The following is a 19,948-nucleotide window of genomic DNA, read 5'->3' as shown; positions in this document are numbered from 1 at the left end:
CTGTAATCATTAAGTTTGTTCCAGTATTGACACATAGTTATTCAACAGTGCGTTGCTGGACACGATGTGAACACCACACTGTGCGGGGAAGAAAAACAGTTTCATCAGAAGTGGAAAGCACAGATAACACTTAAGTGGAGTGACAGCAACACAGCACAACACCGTTGCCTGTGTTATCAACAAAAGACAGGGCGACAGTGTAATTATATTCAACATGACGCCACAAGGGTTGGACTTTAGTTTTCTACTTGAGAACAGTGTATTAGAGAGTACTGCATGCTTTTGATCTCATGAATGTTGGCGCGACAACCATATTTTCTCCGAAATAGAGGCAGTGTAGCATTGGCTTTGCTCAAGAACACAAGAATGACAGTTTTACGATGTTGGATGACGTATATACGTCCGTTGATGTGACATATTAATGAATTTAAATACTTTATTGTCACAATCATGCCATGGCAGGTTCGAATCCCGCTCGAGCTTGTGAAATTTTTCTTTCATACCATGGCATGATTATGACTGTAAAATATTTAAATTCAAGAATGACAGTTCATCGTTTCTGAACAAGATTCTGTGCTGCAATTTATTTATCGTATTTTCCGGTGTATGAAACATGCTTTTTTTTTTAATATTAAAAACAAGTTTAAAAATCAACACGTGTCTTGTACAACGAAGATTTCCATGACAGTAATATTTATGTATCATTTTCATATCTCTGTTATCCATACTATTTCTATTGTTATTTAAAGGGAAAGTCATGGTTTCAAAGGCAACACTGGAATAACAGACGGATTTGCAGCAGATGATCTTTAGTACTGACTCAACAATGGACACAATTTTGATGACAGTTTAACAACGCTTAAGAATAGTAATCCTCAGAACTAGTGGGGTTCTTGCTTCTTCCGATTTCTTCAGTTGTTTTGCTGGGGATGTGCGTTTGTATTTGGTAGTGTGGAGTCAAATAGAGTGTGTGTTCTGAAATTTAGTTGTACATTGAGGATACTTTGTGGGTGTGTTTTTCTGTGTCTGTATATTTCGTACTGTTTCAGTGTGTTTAATTTCTGGTTTTTCGGTTGTATTATCAAATACCTTACTATAATAATACCGGACAGCTAGCAGTTCTGCACGTGAACGACGCTGGTGCTGCTACCTAGGCGGCCGGTGTGGAGATACTCGCGAAACAAGCTGTAATCAACTGCAATGTATATTGTTGCTGGGCTAGTTAATAGTTTTATTAATTAGTGCTGTGTTAAAATGTCAGGGTGTATATGTGCTGTTTATAATTGCTACAATTACAGCATTACAAATTGCTCCAAATCGTACTTTCGATTTCCGAGGGATCATAAAATGTGAGTCAACAACATTCTTTAGCAGGCCTAATGCTTTTGTCTCCGTGTTGATAGAAAAATAAAAATTACCTTTTTTATTTAGACTTAATAAATGAATAGAAGTTAAAATATATTGGAAATTTTAAGGTTTTATCAAATTAAATTTTATTGTTGTCCACAAGCCTTTACTGATTATTACAAGCATCAGATTACTATCAATTTTATCTTTGAAGTTGTCAGCAATGCGTATATAAAGCATTATTGTACATTTATTCTTAATGTCAGAATTGATTTTGTCTCACTAAACCAAAGAAAAAATATGTAACAATTAATTACGGAAAGTAATATGAAGTATGCAATATTTCTCATAATATGCAGCTTTGATATAAGATAATAATTTTACATTAAATACTATTCAACATTTCTTAAGTGTTTCATATATTATTCCACATTAGTAACTCACATTTTAAACGCCGCTCTGCTAGATGCCAGGTCTGCGATATTTCACACACACGTCAATGCTGCTAGTATACAGCTGTCCGGTATTATTATAGTAAGGTATTTTGGTATTATGTAGGATCTCCATGTCTGTTTCTAAGTTGCTGTAGCTGTGGCCAGTGTTTATGATGTATTCTGCATACCGGAATGTGGAGGTATTGTGTGATTTGGTTATGACTGTGTTCTTTGTATCGTGTTACAAGTGATCTCCCAGTCTATCCAATGTGTTAAATTTGTATAATCCTGTTAGGTTCTACATATTTATTTGTTCGTTTTGTTTGTGTGTTGAGAAGTTTTTGTAGAGTGTTTTGTTGTATTTTAATTTCCTGATATTAATAACGAATGCCGAATTTGTCAGAAGTAAACTGATAATGCAGTAGATTTAGAATTTAGAAGCAGAACACATCTGCAAGATCGATATGAAGGAGGAGAAAAACTTGTAATATACTGAGGAATATAAACTGTAAATTACAGCTCATACAGTGAAGAAAAGTAGCAATAAAGTTGCAGAACCCTAATTAGGTTTGAATGTTCATCAACTGAAAATATAAAAAATAAAAGTTATGGTCATGGTGTTTACTGAAAACATGTCTTACAACGCATACTAAGAAAAATGTGTGCAATGCAGGAAGACTGAGAAATGTTCAGAATTGAAACCATATGATTATCATCTCTTAAAATGCCTCTAAGTTTGAAAGTGCTTATAACAGGAACATACGATAAATGCTCTACAGGTACAAGAAACCGACGAAACAGAATATTGCACATAAATACACAGAACAGGAGCTACTTTACATAACATGTTCAGTGAACGTGTAACTACAGATGTGAGTGAACAAGCTCGTTGGGCCTACTGTTTTTTAAGGATCTGTTCCATTCAAGATACAACGTAACTTAATACAGAACATCAAATTTGTGACAGTTGTTCATCATCTGCTGTAACTGAATCTATTCACATGCGATTAGTAGGTCTACATTAGTAACTTGCAAGTCTTACAAGAGAAAGTTACTTGTGTAACCTACTCAACTAAAGATACTTGATACGTACTACAGTACAAGCCGAAGTAGGTTTTTGTAAAAGGACACTGACAATGAAGACGTTGATTTAATTATTGCATCTGGTATTTCAATCAATGTGTTCTCAAACTTTCCTAGTATGCAGTGTGTCTGAATTGAAACCAGTCTATTTTTTTTTATTTTAAGTAATTGATTAATTAGCGGACTTACTTACTTACTGGCTTTTAAGGAACCGGAGGTTCATTGCCGCCCTCACATAAGCCCGCCTTCGGTCCCTATCCTGAGCAAGATTAATCCAGTCTCTATCATCATATCCCACCTCCCTCAAATCCATTTTTATATTATCTTCCCATCTACGTCTCGGCCTCCCTAGAGGTCTTTTTCCCTCCGGCCTCCCAACTAACACTCTATATGCATTTCTGGATTCGCCCATACGTGCTACATGCCCTGCCCATCTCAAATGTCTGGATTTAATGTTCCTAAATGTCAGGTGAAGAATACAATGCGTGCAGTTCTGTGTTGTATAACTTTCTCCTCAAACACCCTTAACCTATGTTCCTCTCTCAACGTGAGAGTCTAAGTTTCACAACCATAAAGAACAACCGGTAATATAATTGTTTTATTTATTTATTTAGCAGACTTACTCGTGTTAATTATTTAAGTATGTGCGGCTTACAGCTGTTTCGGTGCTTCATCACACCATCTTCAGACCCTACTAGATCTCGACGTCATCTCGTACTTCTCTGCCTGTTGTGTGGGTGCGTTTGATTGTTGAAAAGTGGAGTCAAATAATGTGTGTGTACTGAAATTGATCTGTGTGTTGAGAATTTGATCAGGGTGTGTTTTAGTGTGTTTGTATATTTCGTATTGTTCTAGTGTGTTGAGTTTTTGGTTCTTGGGTTGTATGTGTAGGATTTCCATGTCCGCATTTATGTTATTGTATGTATGGTTAACATTGTTAATCAATTAGGCCTACTTATATTCAAGTGTTAAAAGTAGTGTACGCAAGATTCAAAATGGATTTTTATTTTAGTAGGTTATTTTACGATGCTTTGTCAACATCTTAGGTTATTTAGCGTCTGAATGAGATGAAGGTGATAATGCCGGTGAAATGAGTCCGGGGTCCAGCACCGAAAGTTACCCAGCATTTGCTCAACCAGTCTATTGTTGAAGTTTCACCTTGTAGGTGCAAGAAATGGAAATCTTTTTTTTTTACTTCTTGATTAAGAGTGTGAGGACGTTACATAGCTTTGATAAGAATAAAATCAGACTCAAGAGATGTGAAAAATATTTCGCATCCTTTTTAACGTTGTGTTTTGCGACAAGATTATAATAGAAAATGTTCTGTTGAAGCTCGTGCTCTACAAGGAATGTGTAAGGATTGCTGTGGAGAAATGTTAACGGCACTTATGTTGTCCTTTATTTTTTATTTTTACTTGATTACTCAATGACGCTGTATCAACTACTAGGTTATTTAACGTCGATGGGATTGGTGATAGCGAGATGGTATTTGGCGAGATGAGACCGAGAATTCGCCATAGATTACCTGACATTCGCCTTACGGTTGGGAAAAATCTCGGGGAAAAACCCAACTAGGTAATCAACCCAAGCGGGGATCGAACCTGCGCCCAAGCACAACTCTGAATCAGCAGGCAAGTGCCTCAGCCAACTGAGCTATGTCGATAGCTTGTTGTCCTTAATTAAGTAAACATTTAATTAATGATATTTTGATTCTGATGAGTCCTTACACTATGAAAATATTATTCTTTATTTGTTCTTGTCTCATTTTTTAACTAATAAAAAATTTAGAAGTATTTAAGTTTATTCCTCTTTGTTTTTGCATTATTAGGTATACTGCCTGACAATGCAGAGTAAATATGGCTACCAGTGCTGAAAATGCAGTGTTCTCTAATACACCAGCTGTTCTACTGCAAGTCCGTGTCTACTGAGAGCAACACTTATCCTCTATTCTTATGAATTCTAGTTATGTTGCCACTCAGTGAACACAGATTCTGCCTTGCTTATTGTTGTAACTTGCTTAGACAGTGAATGTTCCCAGTGTTTCTGTCAGCCAATCAGCAGCAGGTCCCCTTCCCCTCTGGCTATCACCACTACTTACATCCACAAACTCACAACACTTCGCCGGATTAAAACTTACGTACCATGTTATATTAATAACATTTGGTACTCACCCTCTTCACAGTAGCTGCTGGAAGTATTGCTCATATTCTGTGATGCATAATTCACATCATCGTAAGAAACTACTATTCACATACATCAGTTCCTCTGCAGCAATAAAACGAGTTTCTGTTCGAATGTTTTAAGTTCCTTCAGCATATGGGAATTAGTTGCATAAACTTTATTTTCCAGAAATAAAAGTCATATGGTATTAGATCTGGAGAACGAGCAGGCCATAACCCCCTGCTAATAATTATACAGTCAAATATACAAATGTTATTAATATAATATAGTACGTTAATTTAATCCAGCAAAGCAACGTGAGTTCGTGGATGCAAGCAGCAGTAATGGCGGGAGGACGAGCCACTGGTTGGTTAACAGGAACACCGGGAGTGTTTGCTGGAACTCACTGTATATACAAATTAGAAATTATTAATCACTTCATTTAATTTACTGTTTATAAGAACCATAACGCACATTCCAACCACTGCTAAATAAAACGATTATGAAAGTAATGTGGCAAAACCTGTGAAGATAGATCCTGGAACTTTACAAGTGATCTTAGCAGCAAAATAAAGTTTTGTTGGAAATTTTCGCCACTTCCCAGCCTAGTACAATAACACAGACAACGTATGATAACCAGCCTCCTCCTCAATAACACACACATGGGCGATGGTAGTAGTTTGGCAGATGTGTTGCCAGAAAATAACTTCAGATGTTTACAGCTGTAAGGTGAAAAGCCTCAGCTGTACGACAATTATTGTGCAGACATGTGATTGGTCGACTGTCGTGAACAGAGTTACCACAGTGGAAACTCATTGATGTAACATGATAAGCTGTCAAACTACAAACATTACCCATGTATGTTGGCACTCTGGTCTCTCTGTGCATCTGGATTCAAACGCTTCTACTTTGAGGAACAGAGTAGACTGAAATGTGTACGTTCATATTTTGGTAATTTTATAGTTTTAGGTTACCATGAAGATTTCAAACAAATAATATGTTTCATTCTTTCGGGGCATAAAAAGTGCAAATTAATTCTATGATCAATTTGATAGTACAAGTAATTTGGCTTCCTTACAGATCATGGCAACATACATAACAAAGGAACATTATTACCTAGTAAGGATTTGGAATTTCAAAATGTGGATATTCTATCAATGTCTATGAGAGGAGACTGGTCTTGAATCACAACCACAGCAATCTCTTGAGAACAGCTCTTCTTAAATATATAAGCATGGTATGTTCTGTGGTTCTTCAGGATTTAAAACTCAATTCTAGAGAACAATGTTAATAACTCAATTCTTTACAAAGAATTTATGATCAACAAGTCAATTTTTTGCAACTAAGTTATGACTATTAAAGCAGTTTTTTTCACAACTAGTTTATTAATTACGAAGTCAGTTTTTCCAACGAGTTTCATAACTACTAAATCAGTTCTCAATGACTCTCTTTACTACCAAGTCAGTTAGTTGTTTCTAGTGAGTGACATAGTTAGGAAGTTAGTTCTTCCCAGTTAGTTTTATAACTACGGTATCAAGTTAGTGTTGCCAACTGGTTCAGTAAGTACCTACCACGTCAGTCCCAGCAGTTTTATAACAACTTAACTACAAGTATCATGTCAATTGTTCCAATCAAGTTTCATAACTACCAGATTAATCATTGCCAACCAGTTTCATAACTATCACGCCAGTTGCTTCCAGATAGTTTGTTAATGACATAACTATCAAGTCAGTAATTTCCATCGAGTTTCACGACTATCAAGTCAATTGTGTCTAATTAATTTCATAATCGTCACTTCGGTTGTTCCTAGTGAGTTTCATAACTACGAAGTCATTTATTCTCATTGAGATTTGTAACTATCGAGTCAGTTGTTCCCTGCAAATTTCCTGACTATCAAGTCAGTTATTTCCAGTGAGTTGATAATCAAATTACTTGTTCTCAACTAGTTTAATAACTACCAAATTACTTGTTCCATTTGTTCCCTATGTAAATGTTATCTATGAACTTAACGATTATAAAGTCAGTTGTTTCCAGGTACTGGTAGTAGATGTTATCAATGAAATTAACGATTATAAAGTCAGTTGTTTCCAGGTATTGGTAGTATTTGTTATCTATGAACTTAACGACTATAAAGTCAGTTGTTTCCAGGTATTGGTAGTACATGTTATCAATGAACTTAACGATTATAAAGTCAGTTGTTTCCACGTACTGGTAGTAGATGTTATCTATGAACTTAACGATTATAAAGTCAGTTGTTTCCAGGTACTGGTAGTAGATGTTATCAATGAAGTTAACGATTATAAAGTCAGTTGTTTCCACGTACTGGTAGTAGATGTTATCAATGAACTTAACGATTATAAAGTCAGTTGTTTCCAGGTATTGGTAGTAGATGTTATCAATGAACTTAACGACAGTTGTTTCCAGGTATTGGTAGTAGATGTTATCTATGAATTTAACGACTATAAAGTCAGTTGTTTCCAGGTATTGGTAGTAGATGTTATCTATGAACTTAACGACTATAAATTCAGTTGTTTCCAGGTACTGGTAGTAGATGTTATCAATGAACTTAACGACTATAAAGTCAGTTGTTTCCAGGTATTGGTAGTAGATGTTATCAATGAACTTAACGACTATAAATTCAGTTGTTTCCAGGTACTGGTAGTAGATGTTATCAATGAACTTAACGATTATAAAGTCAGTTGTTTCCAGGTATTGGTAGTAGATGTTATCAATGAAATTAACGATTATAAAGTCAGTTGTTTCCAGGTATTGGTAGTAGATGTTATCAATGAACTTAACGACTATAAATTCAGTTGTTTCCAGGTATTGGTAGTAGATGTTATCAATGAACTTAACGATTATAAAGTCAGTTGTTTCCAGGTACTGGTAGTAGATGTTATCAATGAAATTAACGATTACAAAGTCAGTTGTTTCCAGGTACCGGTAGTAGATGTTATCAATGAACTTAACGACTATAAAGTCAGTTGTTTCCAGGTATTGGTAGTAGATGTTATCTATGAACTTAACGACTATAAAGTCAGTTGTTTCCAGGTATTGGTAGTAGATGTTATCTATGAACTTAACGATTATAAAGTCAGTTGTTTCCACGTACTGGTAGTAGATGTTATCAATGAACTTAACGATTACAAAGTCAGTTGTTTCCAGGTGCCGGTAGTAGATGTTATCAATGAACTTAACGATTATAAAATCAGTTGTTTCCAGGTATTGGTAGTAGATGCTATCAATGAACTTAACGATTAAAAGTCAGTTGTTTCCACGTACTGGTAGTAGATGTTATCAATGAACTTAACGATTACAAAGTCAGTTGTTTCCAGGTGCTGGTAGTAGATGTTATCAATGAACTTAACGATTATAAAATCAGTTGTTTCCAGGTATTGGTAGTAGATGTTATCAATGAACTTAACGATTAAAAGTCAGTTGTTTCCAGGTACTGGTAGTAGATGTTATCAATGAACTTAACGATTACAAAGTCAGTTGTTTCCAGGTGCCGGTAGTAGATATTATCAATGAACTTAACGATTATAAAATCAGTTGTTTCCAGGTATTGGTAGTAGATGTTATCAATGAACTTAACGATTATAAAGTCAGTTGTTTCCACGTACTGGTAGTAGATGTTATCTATGAACTTAACGATTATAAAGTCAGTTGTTTCCAGGTACTGGTAGTAGATGTTATCAATGAACTTAACGATTACAAAGTCAGTTGTTTCCAGGTGCCGGTAGTAGATGTTATCAATGAACTTAACGATTATAAAATCAGTTGTTTCCAGGTATTGGTAGTAGATGTTATCAATGAACTTAACGATTAAAAGTCAGTTGTTTCCAGGTACTGGTAGTAGATGTTATCAATGAACTTAACGATTATAAAATCAGTTGTTTCCAGGTATTGGTAGTAGATGTTATCAATGAACTTAACGATTATAAAGTCAGTTGTTTCCACGTACTGGTAGTAGATGTTATCTATGAACTTAACGATTATAAAGTCAGTTGTTTCCAGGTACTGGTAGTAGATGTTATCAATGAACTTAACGATTATAAAGTCAGTTGTTTCCAGGTAATGGTAGTAGATGTTATCAATGAAATTAACGATTATAAAGTCAGTTGTTTCCAGGTATTGGTAGTAGATGTTATCAATGAACTTAACGATTATAAAGTCAGTTGTTTCTAGGTACTGGTAGTAGATGTTATCTATGAACTTAACGATTATAAAGTCAGTTGTTTCCAGGTACTGGTAGTAGATGTTATCAATGAACTTAACGATTATAAAGTCAGTTGTTTCCAGGTACTGGTAGTAGATGTTATCAATGAACTTAACGATTATAAAGTCAGTTGTTTCCAGGTACTGGTAGTAGATGTTATCAATGAACTTAACGATTATAAAGTCAGTTGTTTCCAGGTATTGGTAGTAGATGTTATCTATGAACTTAACGATTATAAAGTCAGTTGTTTCCAGGTACTGGTAGTAGATGTTATCAATGAACTTAACGATTATAAAGTCAGTTGTTTCCAGGTACTGTTAGTAGATGTTATCTATGAACTTAACGATTATAAAGTCAGTTGTTTCCAGGTACTGGTAGTAGATGTTATCAATGAACTTAACGATTATAAAGTCAGTTGTTTCCAGGTACTGGTAGTAGATGTTATCAATGAACTTAACGATTATAAAGTCAGTTGTTTCTAGGTACCGGTAGTAGATGTTATCAGCGAAAATAATGATTACCAAGTCACTTGTTTCGAACAAATTTAATAACCATCAAGTCAATCTTCTGCAATGAATTTAACCATACCAGGTCAATTTCTTATGATAAGTGATTAGTAAGCCATTTCTTTGGAAGATTCTGCTCCCTTTATCGCAGAATATGGTAATAAACCATGTGAAATGTACTAAATACTCTGGTATCGTGCGCTAAACCCAAAGGATTGCTGTGGTGTGTGTGCTAGATACTGTCACTCAAGTTTTGCTCCCTTCAAAACGACTGGAATAATATGCTCATAAACGTTGTATATACTAACATTAAGTTCATTCAGTTTTTTAAGTCACAGTACTTTCATGAATTTGTTATAATTGTGAAAATAACAAAAAATAAATTATGTGTTTGGCTTGGTAGAAAGGACAAGAAGCTCCATCTTGTAATGGACTTCTTATGTGCTGTGGTTTGCAGCATCTCACTATACAGTTGTATTGCAACTCTATAATAAGTAGGATTTTGGTGACAACGCTTGTTTTGAAACTTAGTACCTCTGAATTTCTGGAAGTACTGAAATGTAAAGTGAGTTATGCCCAAGCACAATGATTTGTAGGTAATCCATATTTCATGTGACTTGATTACATTGGTTGTGTTTCTATTCAAAAACTTTGTAAATTTAATAAATGTTTATTTTAACAGAAAAACTAGGATTTTGTGATGAAATTTGTGATGTACATTGAACATAAATGCTACTGATACATGAAATAAGAATCATCTGCAGATGCCTGAGCCATACTGACGATCGTACTCACCGCAGCAGACGGGTTATGTAGTCCGGCCAGTTGTCTGGGAACATGACAAGGAAGAAACCAACAGCAATGAGGATCATCCCAGCCAGCTTCATGCCTGCGAAGTGGGCCCCGTATAGCACCACGTCCAGCGCTGCAGAGACGGGGACGGCTGTGATTAGGCCCAGAGTAATGAACAAGTCGTAGGTGACAGCCACGCTGAAGTTGCCGAGCAGGTTGGCGGCTGCAAGAGAACAGATGTCTCCAGTCATAGCTCTCTTCAGCACAGACTACCCTCGATGCTGTATTCCGTTCTTGACGTCATAATACATGCCTTCAAATAATGATGGTTTAGTATACAAATCTGGCTTTCAGGTGTAGCTCCTTTAATGTTCCTAATATTATGTCAGATGGAGAATACAATGCGTGCAGTTCTTCGTTGTATAACTTTCTCCATTCCCCTGTAACTTCATCTCTTTTAGCCCCAAATGGATTGTGAATTACTATTGTTTATAATGTATTTTTGAGAACGTGGAAACAAAAGGAAGTAATCAATCAATCTTCTTAATGTATCCAGATGTTTACTGACAACATAAAGTCCACTATAGTCCACTGTAGTCTATTCAGTTGTTTTTCACGAGAAATGAGGGGTATTTTGATTGGTGTTCATTATAGATGCCTGTTGAAATGAGGGGTATTTTGATTGGTGTTCATTATAGATGCCTGTTGCTAGTAGCCAGAGTTGGGGTGCAGTCAATATATACTGCAGGGCTGTGTCTTCTGCTACTGGTACTGATGATTTTAATTTACTTCTTTTGTGGTTTATGGATGGACAGTATAGAAGAATGTGTTCCAGATCTTCATTATGATTATTACACCACAGACAAGTAGGATTATCAGAAATGTGAAATCGGTGTAGGTACAGTTGAGTGACAATGTGACCTGTTCTGGCTCTTGTTAAAAATGTTTGAACATGTCTGGGCAAGTTTTTGTACATTTCCAGGTCATTCGGTTTCTTTTGTACAGACTAAAATTTTTCCTTTGTCAGAAGAGAGCCAACTGTTGATCCATAGGGTTTTAAAATGAGACTTTACTGAAGCAAAAGCATTAGATAGAGATATCACTTGAAGAGGTCTTGGAAGTATGGCATAATAGACCTGATCTATGATATGAGTATGACGAAAAATTTCTATCAAGATTCAGACTAAAAATGGACACTGTTTTAAGCGTGCTGGAATTAATCAGTGATGATTTGGAACACATAACAGACAGGTAAAAGTAGTTCATATTATTATTTTAAGGAAATGGTAATTTTTTTTAATAATTAAAATTAAATAGTATAATATTATAATATCAGTGTCACGTTCTGATTCCTGTAGGTAGTGGTCTGAGCATTAAATAACCTAGCTATAGAATCACATGCTCTTGCCTTTTGAGAGACATTATGATATCAGTTTTTCTTTTCTAGTAGGTACATTCTTATAGACATTCACTATCTCAACTAGCATAAATGTATCTTCTATCTTATAGTTTTGATTTATAATGCCTTTCAATTTACTCACTGCCTGCTGGATCGCATCCTATACTTGCGTAAACTGCCTGCTCAATCAAGGTTATTTTGGCGCTAGGTGGCAGGCAGATGATTGAAATGGGCAGGGCATGTAGCATGTATGGGCGAATCCAGAAATGCATATAGAGTGTTAGTTGAGAGACCTGAGGGAAAAAGACTTTCGAGGAGGCCGAGACGTAGTTGGGAGGATAATATTAAAATGGATTTGAGGGAGGTGGGATATGATGCTAGGGACTGGATTAATCTTGCTTAGGATAGGGACCGATAACGAGCTTATGTGAGGGCAGCACTGAACCTCCAGGTTCCTTAAAAGTCGTAAGTAAGTAAGTAGTAATTCACAATCAATATCAGAGATGCATGCCTAATGTTGCTGCCATTTTATATTTCATTCTCCAGATAACAATCCACAAATGATTAGGGAAAACGCGGAAATTCTACCTGAAGCAAGTAAAGGGATAGGGTTGGAAGTAAATCCCGAAAAGACTAAGTATGTTGTTGTTGTTTTCTAATGCCAGGTGTTTGACAATAAAGTCATTTGACCTCTTGAACTCCAAAATTTTTCAAAAATATTATCATTGTCAGCCACTGAAGCACAGATTTTGAGGTGTTCCGAATCCATTTCTTGGTTTGACTTGCACAATGTGCAGTTAGGGGACTGATATAAAGACTAAGTATATGATTATGTCTCGTGATCAGAATATTGTACGAAATGGAACTGTAAAAGTTGGAGATTTATCCTTCGAAGAGGTGGAAAACTTCAAATATCTTGGAGGAACAGTAACAAATATAAATGACACTTGGGAGGAAATTAAACGCAGAATAAATATGGGAAATGCCTGTTATTATTCGGTTGAGAAGCTTTTGTCATCTAGTCTGCTGTCAAAAAATCTGAAAGTTAGAATTTATAAAACAATTATATTACCGGTTGTTCTGTATGGCTGTGAAACTTGGACTCTCACTTTGAGAGAGGAATAGAGGTTAAGGGTGTTTGAGAATAAGGTTCTTAGGAAAATATTTGAGGTTAAAAGGAATGAAGTTACAGGAGAATGGAGAAAGTTACACAACGCAGAGCTGCACGCATTGTAATCTTCACCTGACATAATTAGGAACATTAAATCCAGACGTTTGAGATGGGCAGGGCATGTAGCACGTATGGGCGAATCCAGAAATGCATATAGAGTGTTAGTTGAGAGACCGGAGGGAAACAGACCTTTGGGGAGGCCGAGACGTAGATGGGAAGATAATATTAAAATGGATTTGAGGGAGGTGGGATATGATGATAGAGAATGGATTAATCTTGCACAGGATAGGGATCTATGGTGGGCTTATGTGAGGGCGGTAATGAACCTCCGGGTTCCTTAAAAGCCAGTAAGTAAGTAAGTAGGTAAGTAAGTATATCAACTACTAGGTTATTTAGTGTTGATGAGATTGGTGATAGCGAGATGGTATTTGGAGAGATGAGGCCGAGGATTCGCCATAGATTACCTGGCATTCACCTTACGTTGGGGAAAATCTCGGAAAAAACCCAACCAGGTAATCAGCCCAAGCGGGGATCGAACCCACACCCGAGCGCAACTTCAGACTGGCAGGCAAGCGCCTTAAGTGACTGAGCCACGCCGGTGGCTCTGGCTCTTGTTGAAAGTGTCAGCAAGTTCTTGTACATTATCAGGTCATTTGGTGTCATCTGTGCGATGTCGAAGCTAGTTACCTAGCGACAGACCACTTGCAGCCAGCAGCACGGGCCACGGCAGCTGCTCCCAGTGCAGGGTCTCCACACGCGTGAAGTACAGCACCAGGCACAGGGGCCACAGCAGAGCGGCGTTGAACAGCCCAATGAGAGAGAAGAACAGCGACACCTGGCCGTAGCTCGCCTCCCCAATCACTTTCTTGAATAGCACCTGCAAGTATCAATTATTCACCGGCAGATGGAAAGCTGTCCAATTAATACTTGAACGAATGTGAGCCCTACTCTACTGTAATACATTGTGCCCAAATGTATACAGTAGAACTTGGTTATAACGACATCCAAGGGACCTTAAAAATTATGTTGTTATAAACGAGTGTTGTAGTAACAGAGATTCATATTATCAGTCTAGTGACGTGGAAAATGAAAAATAACAAACTTAATTAGGCTTATTTTAGATTTTTGTATTCACTTTTAAGTCTACCATGAACTTAATAAAATACACATATAATTATATGTAAATAGGCTACAGTATTCTGTATTAAAATAGTTTGTTCTGTACTCACCAAACTTATTTATTTACGAGCGAATTAATCAGTCATTTTACTCTGTTGTCTTCTACTTACCCAATACACATTTTCTAAATTAGGTTCTATGTTCATTACTTCAGTTGCAATTTTACTCCTCCCTCCCCTAGCTTCATAAAACCTGTTCACAATTCTAATGGCTTCTAAAGCGTCACTCGCTATTTTTAGTGGCCATATTGCCTTAAATTGCGTACACTTAGTGAAAACTTCCTGTCGAAACTGACTGCTCGCTGGAACTGTTAATATCGCATGAATTTGAGCGGGTTACAATGGGGTGGGAAATCTGTCTGCATTCCAGAGGTCTATGACAGAAGGGGACAGTAAAGAATTTGTCAGGTTGCATATTTGAACACAATATTTCTTAAAATACTTTGGTTCTTAGAAAATCTTTTTCCAAACCGAGGTTAAAAACGACGTTATATGCGAGCTAGACACATATACATTTGTTGTATTAAGCAAGATAGAAAAACATATTCTTATGAGGAATTAGTTGGGACCACAAAATATTTGACATTATAGGCAAGATGTCGCTCAAAACGAGGTCGCTATAACGAGGTTCTACTGTACTTCCATTTTCTATAGAAAGAGAAATAAAATATTACTAGAAACAGAGTGAATTTGTCCAGAGTACTTCAGCCCTATGGATCTATTGTGCATGTCTCTTTCACTCAAAAGAGTAATGTTAATTACACAACTCTGAAACTTCGACCAGCTTCAGATGCTTTTTCACAATCTCTTCAGATGGTCCTGGATTTAAATTACTGAACAATTAATATCTTCAAAGATTTTATTTTATTTTCATTTAGTACTTTTTTTAAGTTGGTCACCAGAATTTCATTTAACAGATTTTTATACCAGAAATTGTGTTCTAAATAAAAAAAAAAAAAAAAACTTCATTCACTCGATTCTGGTAGCTTCAAGCAATAGTGTGAGCTTTTCATAAAATCTTGGTTTTAAATATGATAAAACGTAAGTACCGGTAACACTTGTTAAACTAAAAGCTTTTAATTATGTATCGTACTGGTACTGTGTTAACTGTTGAAACTTAAGGAAATACTATACCTTTATGAGAAGTTTCGGCGTGATTTGCGCCATTTTCAAACAATCTACTAAGGTTTTTGCGGGACAACCAACGTTCAAAACCTTACCATGACAATGACTGTCCAGATCTCTCGTAAAAGGAGGGATTTGTTGCATTCTAAATCCTAGTTTATAATGGCGGAAACCCAGGACAGAGGATGTTCCTGAGATGATTTTATAGATGCAAGCCCGAATATAAATTTCTAACCATTAAGAAACAGAGAGTAATTAACAGACTGTTTAATGTAAAATAATTTTGAAGTGTTAGTGAAATCAGGATAGTGTCAGTGAAACATGTCGTAGTTCCAGTGCAGTGAGTGAGTTGACAGTGAAATGAGTGTAGTGCTGTAAAGTACTTGTGCATATATAAACATATCATACTCGTGGGTTTAAATTCGAACTTAGGGTTAAGATACAAATTACATTTATTTTAAATGCCATTTTAAGTGATCTTGCTTCATTTAATTTAGGATGCTCCTTGTTAATATTATTATACTGCAGCAGCAGCAGCAGCAGTAGCAGTAGTAGTAGTCATTACTGAGTGTAATTAGTTACCACTGCCACCAGGTAATTATCCATTTGCAGTGTAAATAAATACATACATACATTATCGAAATCTAACGAGAGGCAACTTGGCATATTTGAAGGAAGGATCCTAGGCATTTTTTGGGCCAGTGGCAGAAAATGGGGTCTGGAGAAGATATAATCATGAATTATATAACTTATATAATGAATCAGACATTGTTAGATGTATAAAGATCAGGAGTAATTGATTAAATGGCGATCTTACTCGTGTTAATTATGTAAGCATGTGTGGCTTACAGCTGTTTTGGTGTTACTTGTCACCATCCTCAGAGTCTACTAGATCTCAGCGCTATCTCAACTTCACTGCCTGTTGTGTGGGTGCATTCGTGTGATGAAGAGTTGTGTCAAATAGTGTGTGTGTTCTGAAATTGATCTGTGTGTTGAGAATTTGATTGGGGTGTGTTTTAGAACACACACACTATTTGACACAACTCTTCATCACACGAACGCAACCACACAACAGGCAGCGAAGTTGAGATAGTTCCGAGATCTAGTAGGCTCTGAGGATGGTGACAAGTAACACCGAAACAGCTGTAAGTCACACATGCTTACATAATTAACACGAGTAAGATCGCCATTTAATCAATTATTTATATTCAAGTGTTAAAAGTAGTGTACGAAAGATTCAACATGGAAGATCAGAAGGCTGGAGTGGGCAGGACATGTACTTCGTGCCAATGACAGAATGATAAAGAGGATATTTAATGCAGTGCCAGAAGGGACCAGGAAAGTTGGAAGACCTAAGTTAAAGATGGGAAGAAGGCGTGAGAGAGAATGTAAAGATAATTGGAATTAAGAACCCAAGGAGCTCGGCACTAAATAGGGAAGAATGGGGAAAATTTCTTCAGAAAGCCAAGGCTCACAGAGGGCTGTCGTGCCTATGATGATGATGATGATGATGATGATGATGATGATGATGATGATGATGATGACCATGATGATGATGAGTTATGCGATATATCCTACAAGATCTTCCCTAAAAAATCTTGCCTTGTCACTGACTTAATTGTCAAGTGGAAACCAATAAACGAGCCATACTCTTACTGAAAGCTGCTGATACAGTAGAACCTCGATTATCCGTCACCCAATTAACCGACTGGCGGATTATCCGACTGTCTTTCTCACCCTGGTTTTATCATTAGACAGTATTTCATAAGAATGCTTCCACGCACTTCTGGCAACAGAAGCAGTCACTTCTTACTTGTGAAGGAGGTATTTTTCCCAACTTGTAAAATAGTTACTATCTGCTTTCAAAGAGATGACCCCAATAACTTTCACACAATTGCAAACCCGTGCATCATTTGGTCTCTGTCCTACTGTTCGAGTGGCCGTACTGTTTAAATTCTATGCAAAATGTCTTCCACGACTGTTGAAAGAAAATGTGTTGTGTTTAGTATAAAAAAAAAGGTGCAAGTAATTGAGGGGTTTGGGAAAGTAGAAACTATAGCTCATGCCGAATCAGAATACGAGAATGGCGTTACAACTGTGCGCTATTTAATAAAAAAAGAAGATAAAGTTAAAATACGAGAATATAAATCTATAACACGATATGTCTACTCCAATCTTTCTGCAGACAACCATCACAAGGATTCCCTTGGCACTCAAAACTCACCATTGGCAACCGGTCTTAAATTAGTGAACTTCTGATCAACCAACTAGCATGTTAAACATAAGAGCTCGTAGAAAATTACGTAACTATAGCCTAAGTATTAGGCCTATGCACTTAATTTATGAAAATCTTCTATTATATGGATTATACGATTTTTCGATTAACCATTCATCCAGCCCCTTCATTACAACGGATAAAAGAGGTTCTGCTGTATGTATTTTGTGCTATTGTATTGTGTATATTAGTTAGTGGGGAGTGACAGAGACGAAATATACCTTCTTTTTTTGGCAGAATCGAATAGAGGATAAATTAATAAAATAGGGATGAAGGCAAGGCAATGAATGAAATAAAAAACACAGTGGGAAGAACGAACTCACCTTGTAGACAGCAGATCCGGCAGCTGCACAGGCCGCCAGTACCACGCCCCCCAGAGTGGGGCTACCTGTGATGCCGTCCATGTAGGCAAGCAGTGCAATGCCGGTGTCACACAGGATCACCGCCACGATCTGACGACAGAGAGGTTTATGGCAATGAAGCATATTGCTCCCGTAACAGTTGCTCTTGTGGGTATATATGCCAGACTGCGAGTCAATGGGTTAAAACGACACTAATCTTAGCATGTAGGCTGACGTCACTCATCCCAAACTACACTACACAAGACAAATCTTTACCACTGAGAGATGACTCAAGCCAATGCACCTTCATTTACTCTTATGTCACTTTTGCTTATACATCTTGATTACACAACTTTTAACACTGTGTCACTTCGGAATATGTATGGTAAGACTTTCCTGTGTTAAATTTCAACGTACCTCGTTTATATGTTTCGACCTATTTATGGGTCATCTTCAGAACTGGTCGTTGTTGGTCTTGGCGCCACTTGTTCTGTTTCCTGTGAGGGTGTGTTCCTGTGGTATAGTGTAGAGTCAAAGAGTGTGTGTGTGTTTTGAAGTTGAGTTGTGTGTTGAGAATTTCGTTGGGGTGTGTTTTTGTGCATCTGTATATTTCATATTGTTCTAGTGTGTTTAGTTTCTGGCTTTTTGGTTGGATGTGTAGTATTTTCATGTCTGTGTTGATGTCTCTGTGGGTGTGGTTAGCATTTGTGATGTGTTCTGCATATGTGGAGGTGTTTTGTAATTTTGTTATGTGTTCTTTGTAACGTGTTTGAAACGATCTGCCTGTTTGTCCTATGTAGAAGTGATTGCAGGTGTTACCTTTGAGTTTGTATACTCCTGTGTGGTTGTATTTGTTTGTTTGTGTTGTTTGTGTGTTGAGATGTTTTAGTAGAGTGTTATTTGTTCTGTATGCGATGTTGTAATTTAATTTCTTGAATGAGGTTGCAATTTTGTGTGTGTTTTTGTTTTCGTATGTTAGTGTGATGTATTTTTTGTGTTCTTGTGTTTGTGTTGTATTATTATGTTTTTTGTGAATATGTTTTGTCTTACGTATTATGTTGTCTATTATGTTAGGATTGTATCCGTTTTCTTGTGCTATGTATTTGATTGTGTTTAGCTCTTCGTTGTAATCCTGTTGGTTCATTGGTATGTTGAGTAGTCTGTGTACCATTGTTCGGAATGCAGCTTGTTTGTGTTGAGTGGGGTGGTTGGATGTGTTGTGTATGTGTGTTGTTGTTGTTGTTGGTTTTCTGTATACATTGAATCTGTTTGTTGTCTACTTTTGTTATTGTGATGTCTAGAAAATTTATGGATTTGTTGTTTTGAATTTCAAAAAGCCAGAACTAAACACACTAGAACAATATGAAATATACAGACACACAAAAACACACCCCAACGAAATTCTCAACACACAACTCAACTTCAAAACACATACACTCTTTGACTCTACACTATACCATAGGAACACACCCTCACAGGAAACAGAACAAGTGGCTCCAAGACCAACAACGACCAGTTCTGAAGATGACCCATAAATAGGTCGAAACATGTAAACGAGGTACATTGAAATTAAACACAGGAAAGTCTTACCATACATTTTGCTTATGATTCAGTGCGACGTTTTCCTCCTTTCTACCTCTTTCTTTACATCTACCCTTTACCATACTTCACTGCAACTCCAAGAACTGAAGAATAGATAATTATAATAGACGTTGTCAGTGGTGTACAGTGGGAGATGGGTCTATCGCAGGGTGTAATTTGAAGGAGGGTGAATGAAGAGGATTCTCAACACTGCAGAAGAAACATCTCCACCTAAGCTCATACAATGTTGAACAGAGTAATATGAAATTCCGTATCAATTTAGAAAGAAAAAAATTTGAAGTGTGTGATCCCAAAACTTTCTCGGTCCATTTGGTCA

At 36.6% G+C, this 19,948-nt stretch overlaps 1 protein-coding gene across 6 annotated transcripts in view; it reads right to left on the bottom strand.

The window, feature by feature from the left end:
- The window catches only part of LOC138706724 (solute carrier family 35 member F3), a 106,645-nt gene that overhangs the window by 28,671 nt on the left and 58,026 nt on the right, over positions 1-19,948 (bottom strand). For all 6 annotated transcript variants that reach the window (XR_011334064.1, XM_069836344.1, XM_069836346.1 and 3 more), the window contains 3 exons: positions 18,013-18,141; positions 13,799-13,988; positions 10,545-10,764 (listed from right to left, as the gene is read on the bottom strand). Coding sequence is in view for 5 of the 6 variants with exons in the window: in XM_069836344.1 (XP_069692445.1) it covers positions 10,545-10,764; positions 13,799-13,988; positions 18,013-18,141 (539 nt within the window). In the remaining variant the exon portion in view is untranslated. The remainder of the gene's footprint in view (positions 1-10,544; positions 10,765-13,798; positions 13,989-18,012; positions 18,142-19,948) is intronic.

Source organism: Periplaneta americana, chromosome 9, assembly GCF_040183065.1.
Source record: "Periplaneta americana isolate PAMFEO1 chromosome 9, P.americana_PAMFEO1_priV1, whole genome shotgun sequence".
Classification (NCBI taxonomy): domain Eukaryota; kingdom Metazoa; phylum Arthropoda; class Insecta; order Blattodea; family Blattidae; genus Periplaneta; species Periplaneta americana.
The sequence above is the reverse complement of the archived record's forward strand: the minus strand, read 5'-3'. Positions and strand labels throughout refer to the sequence as shown.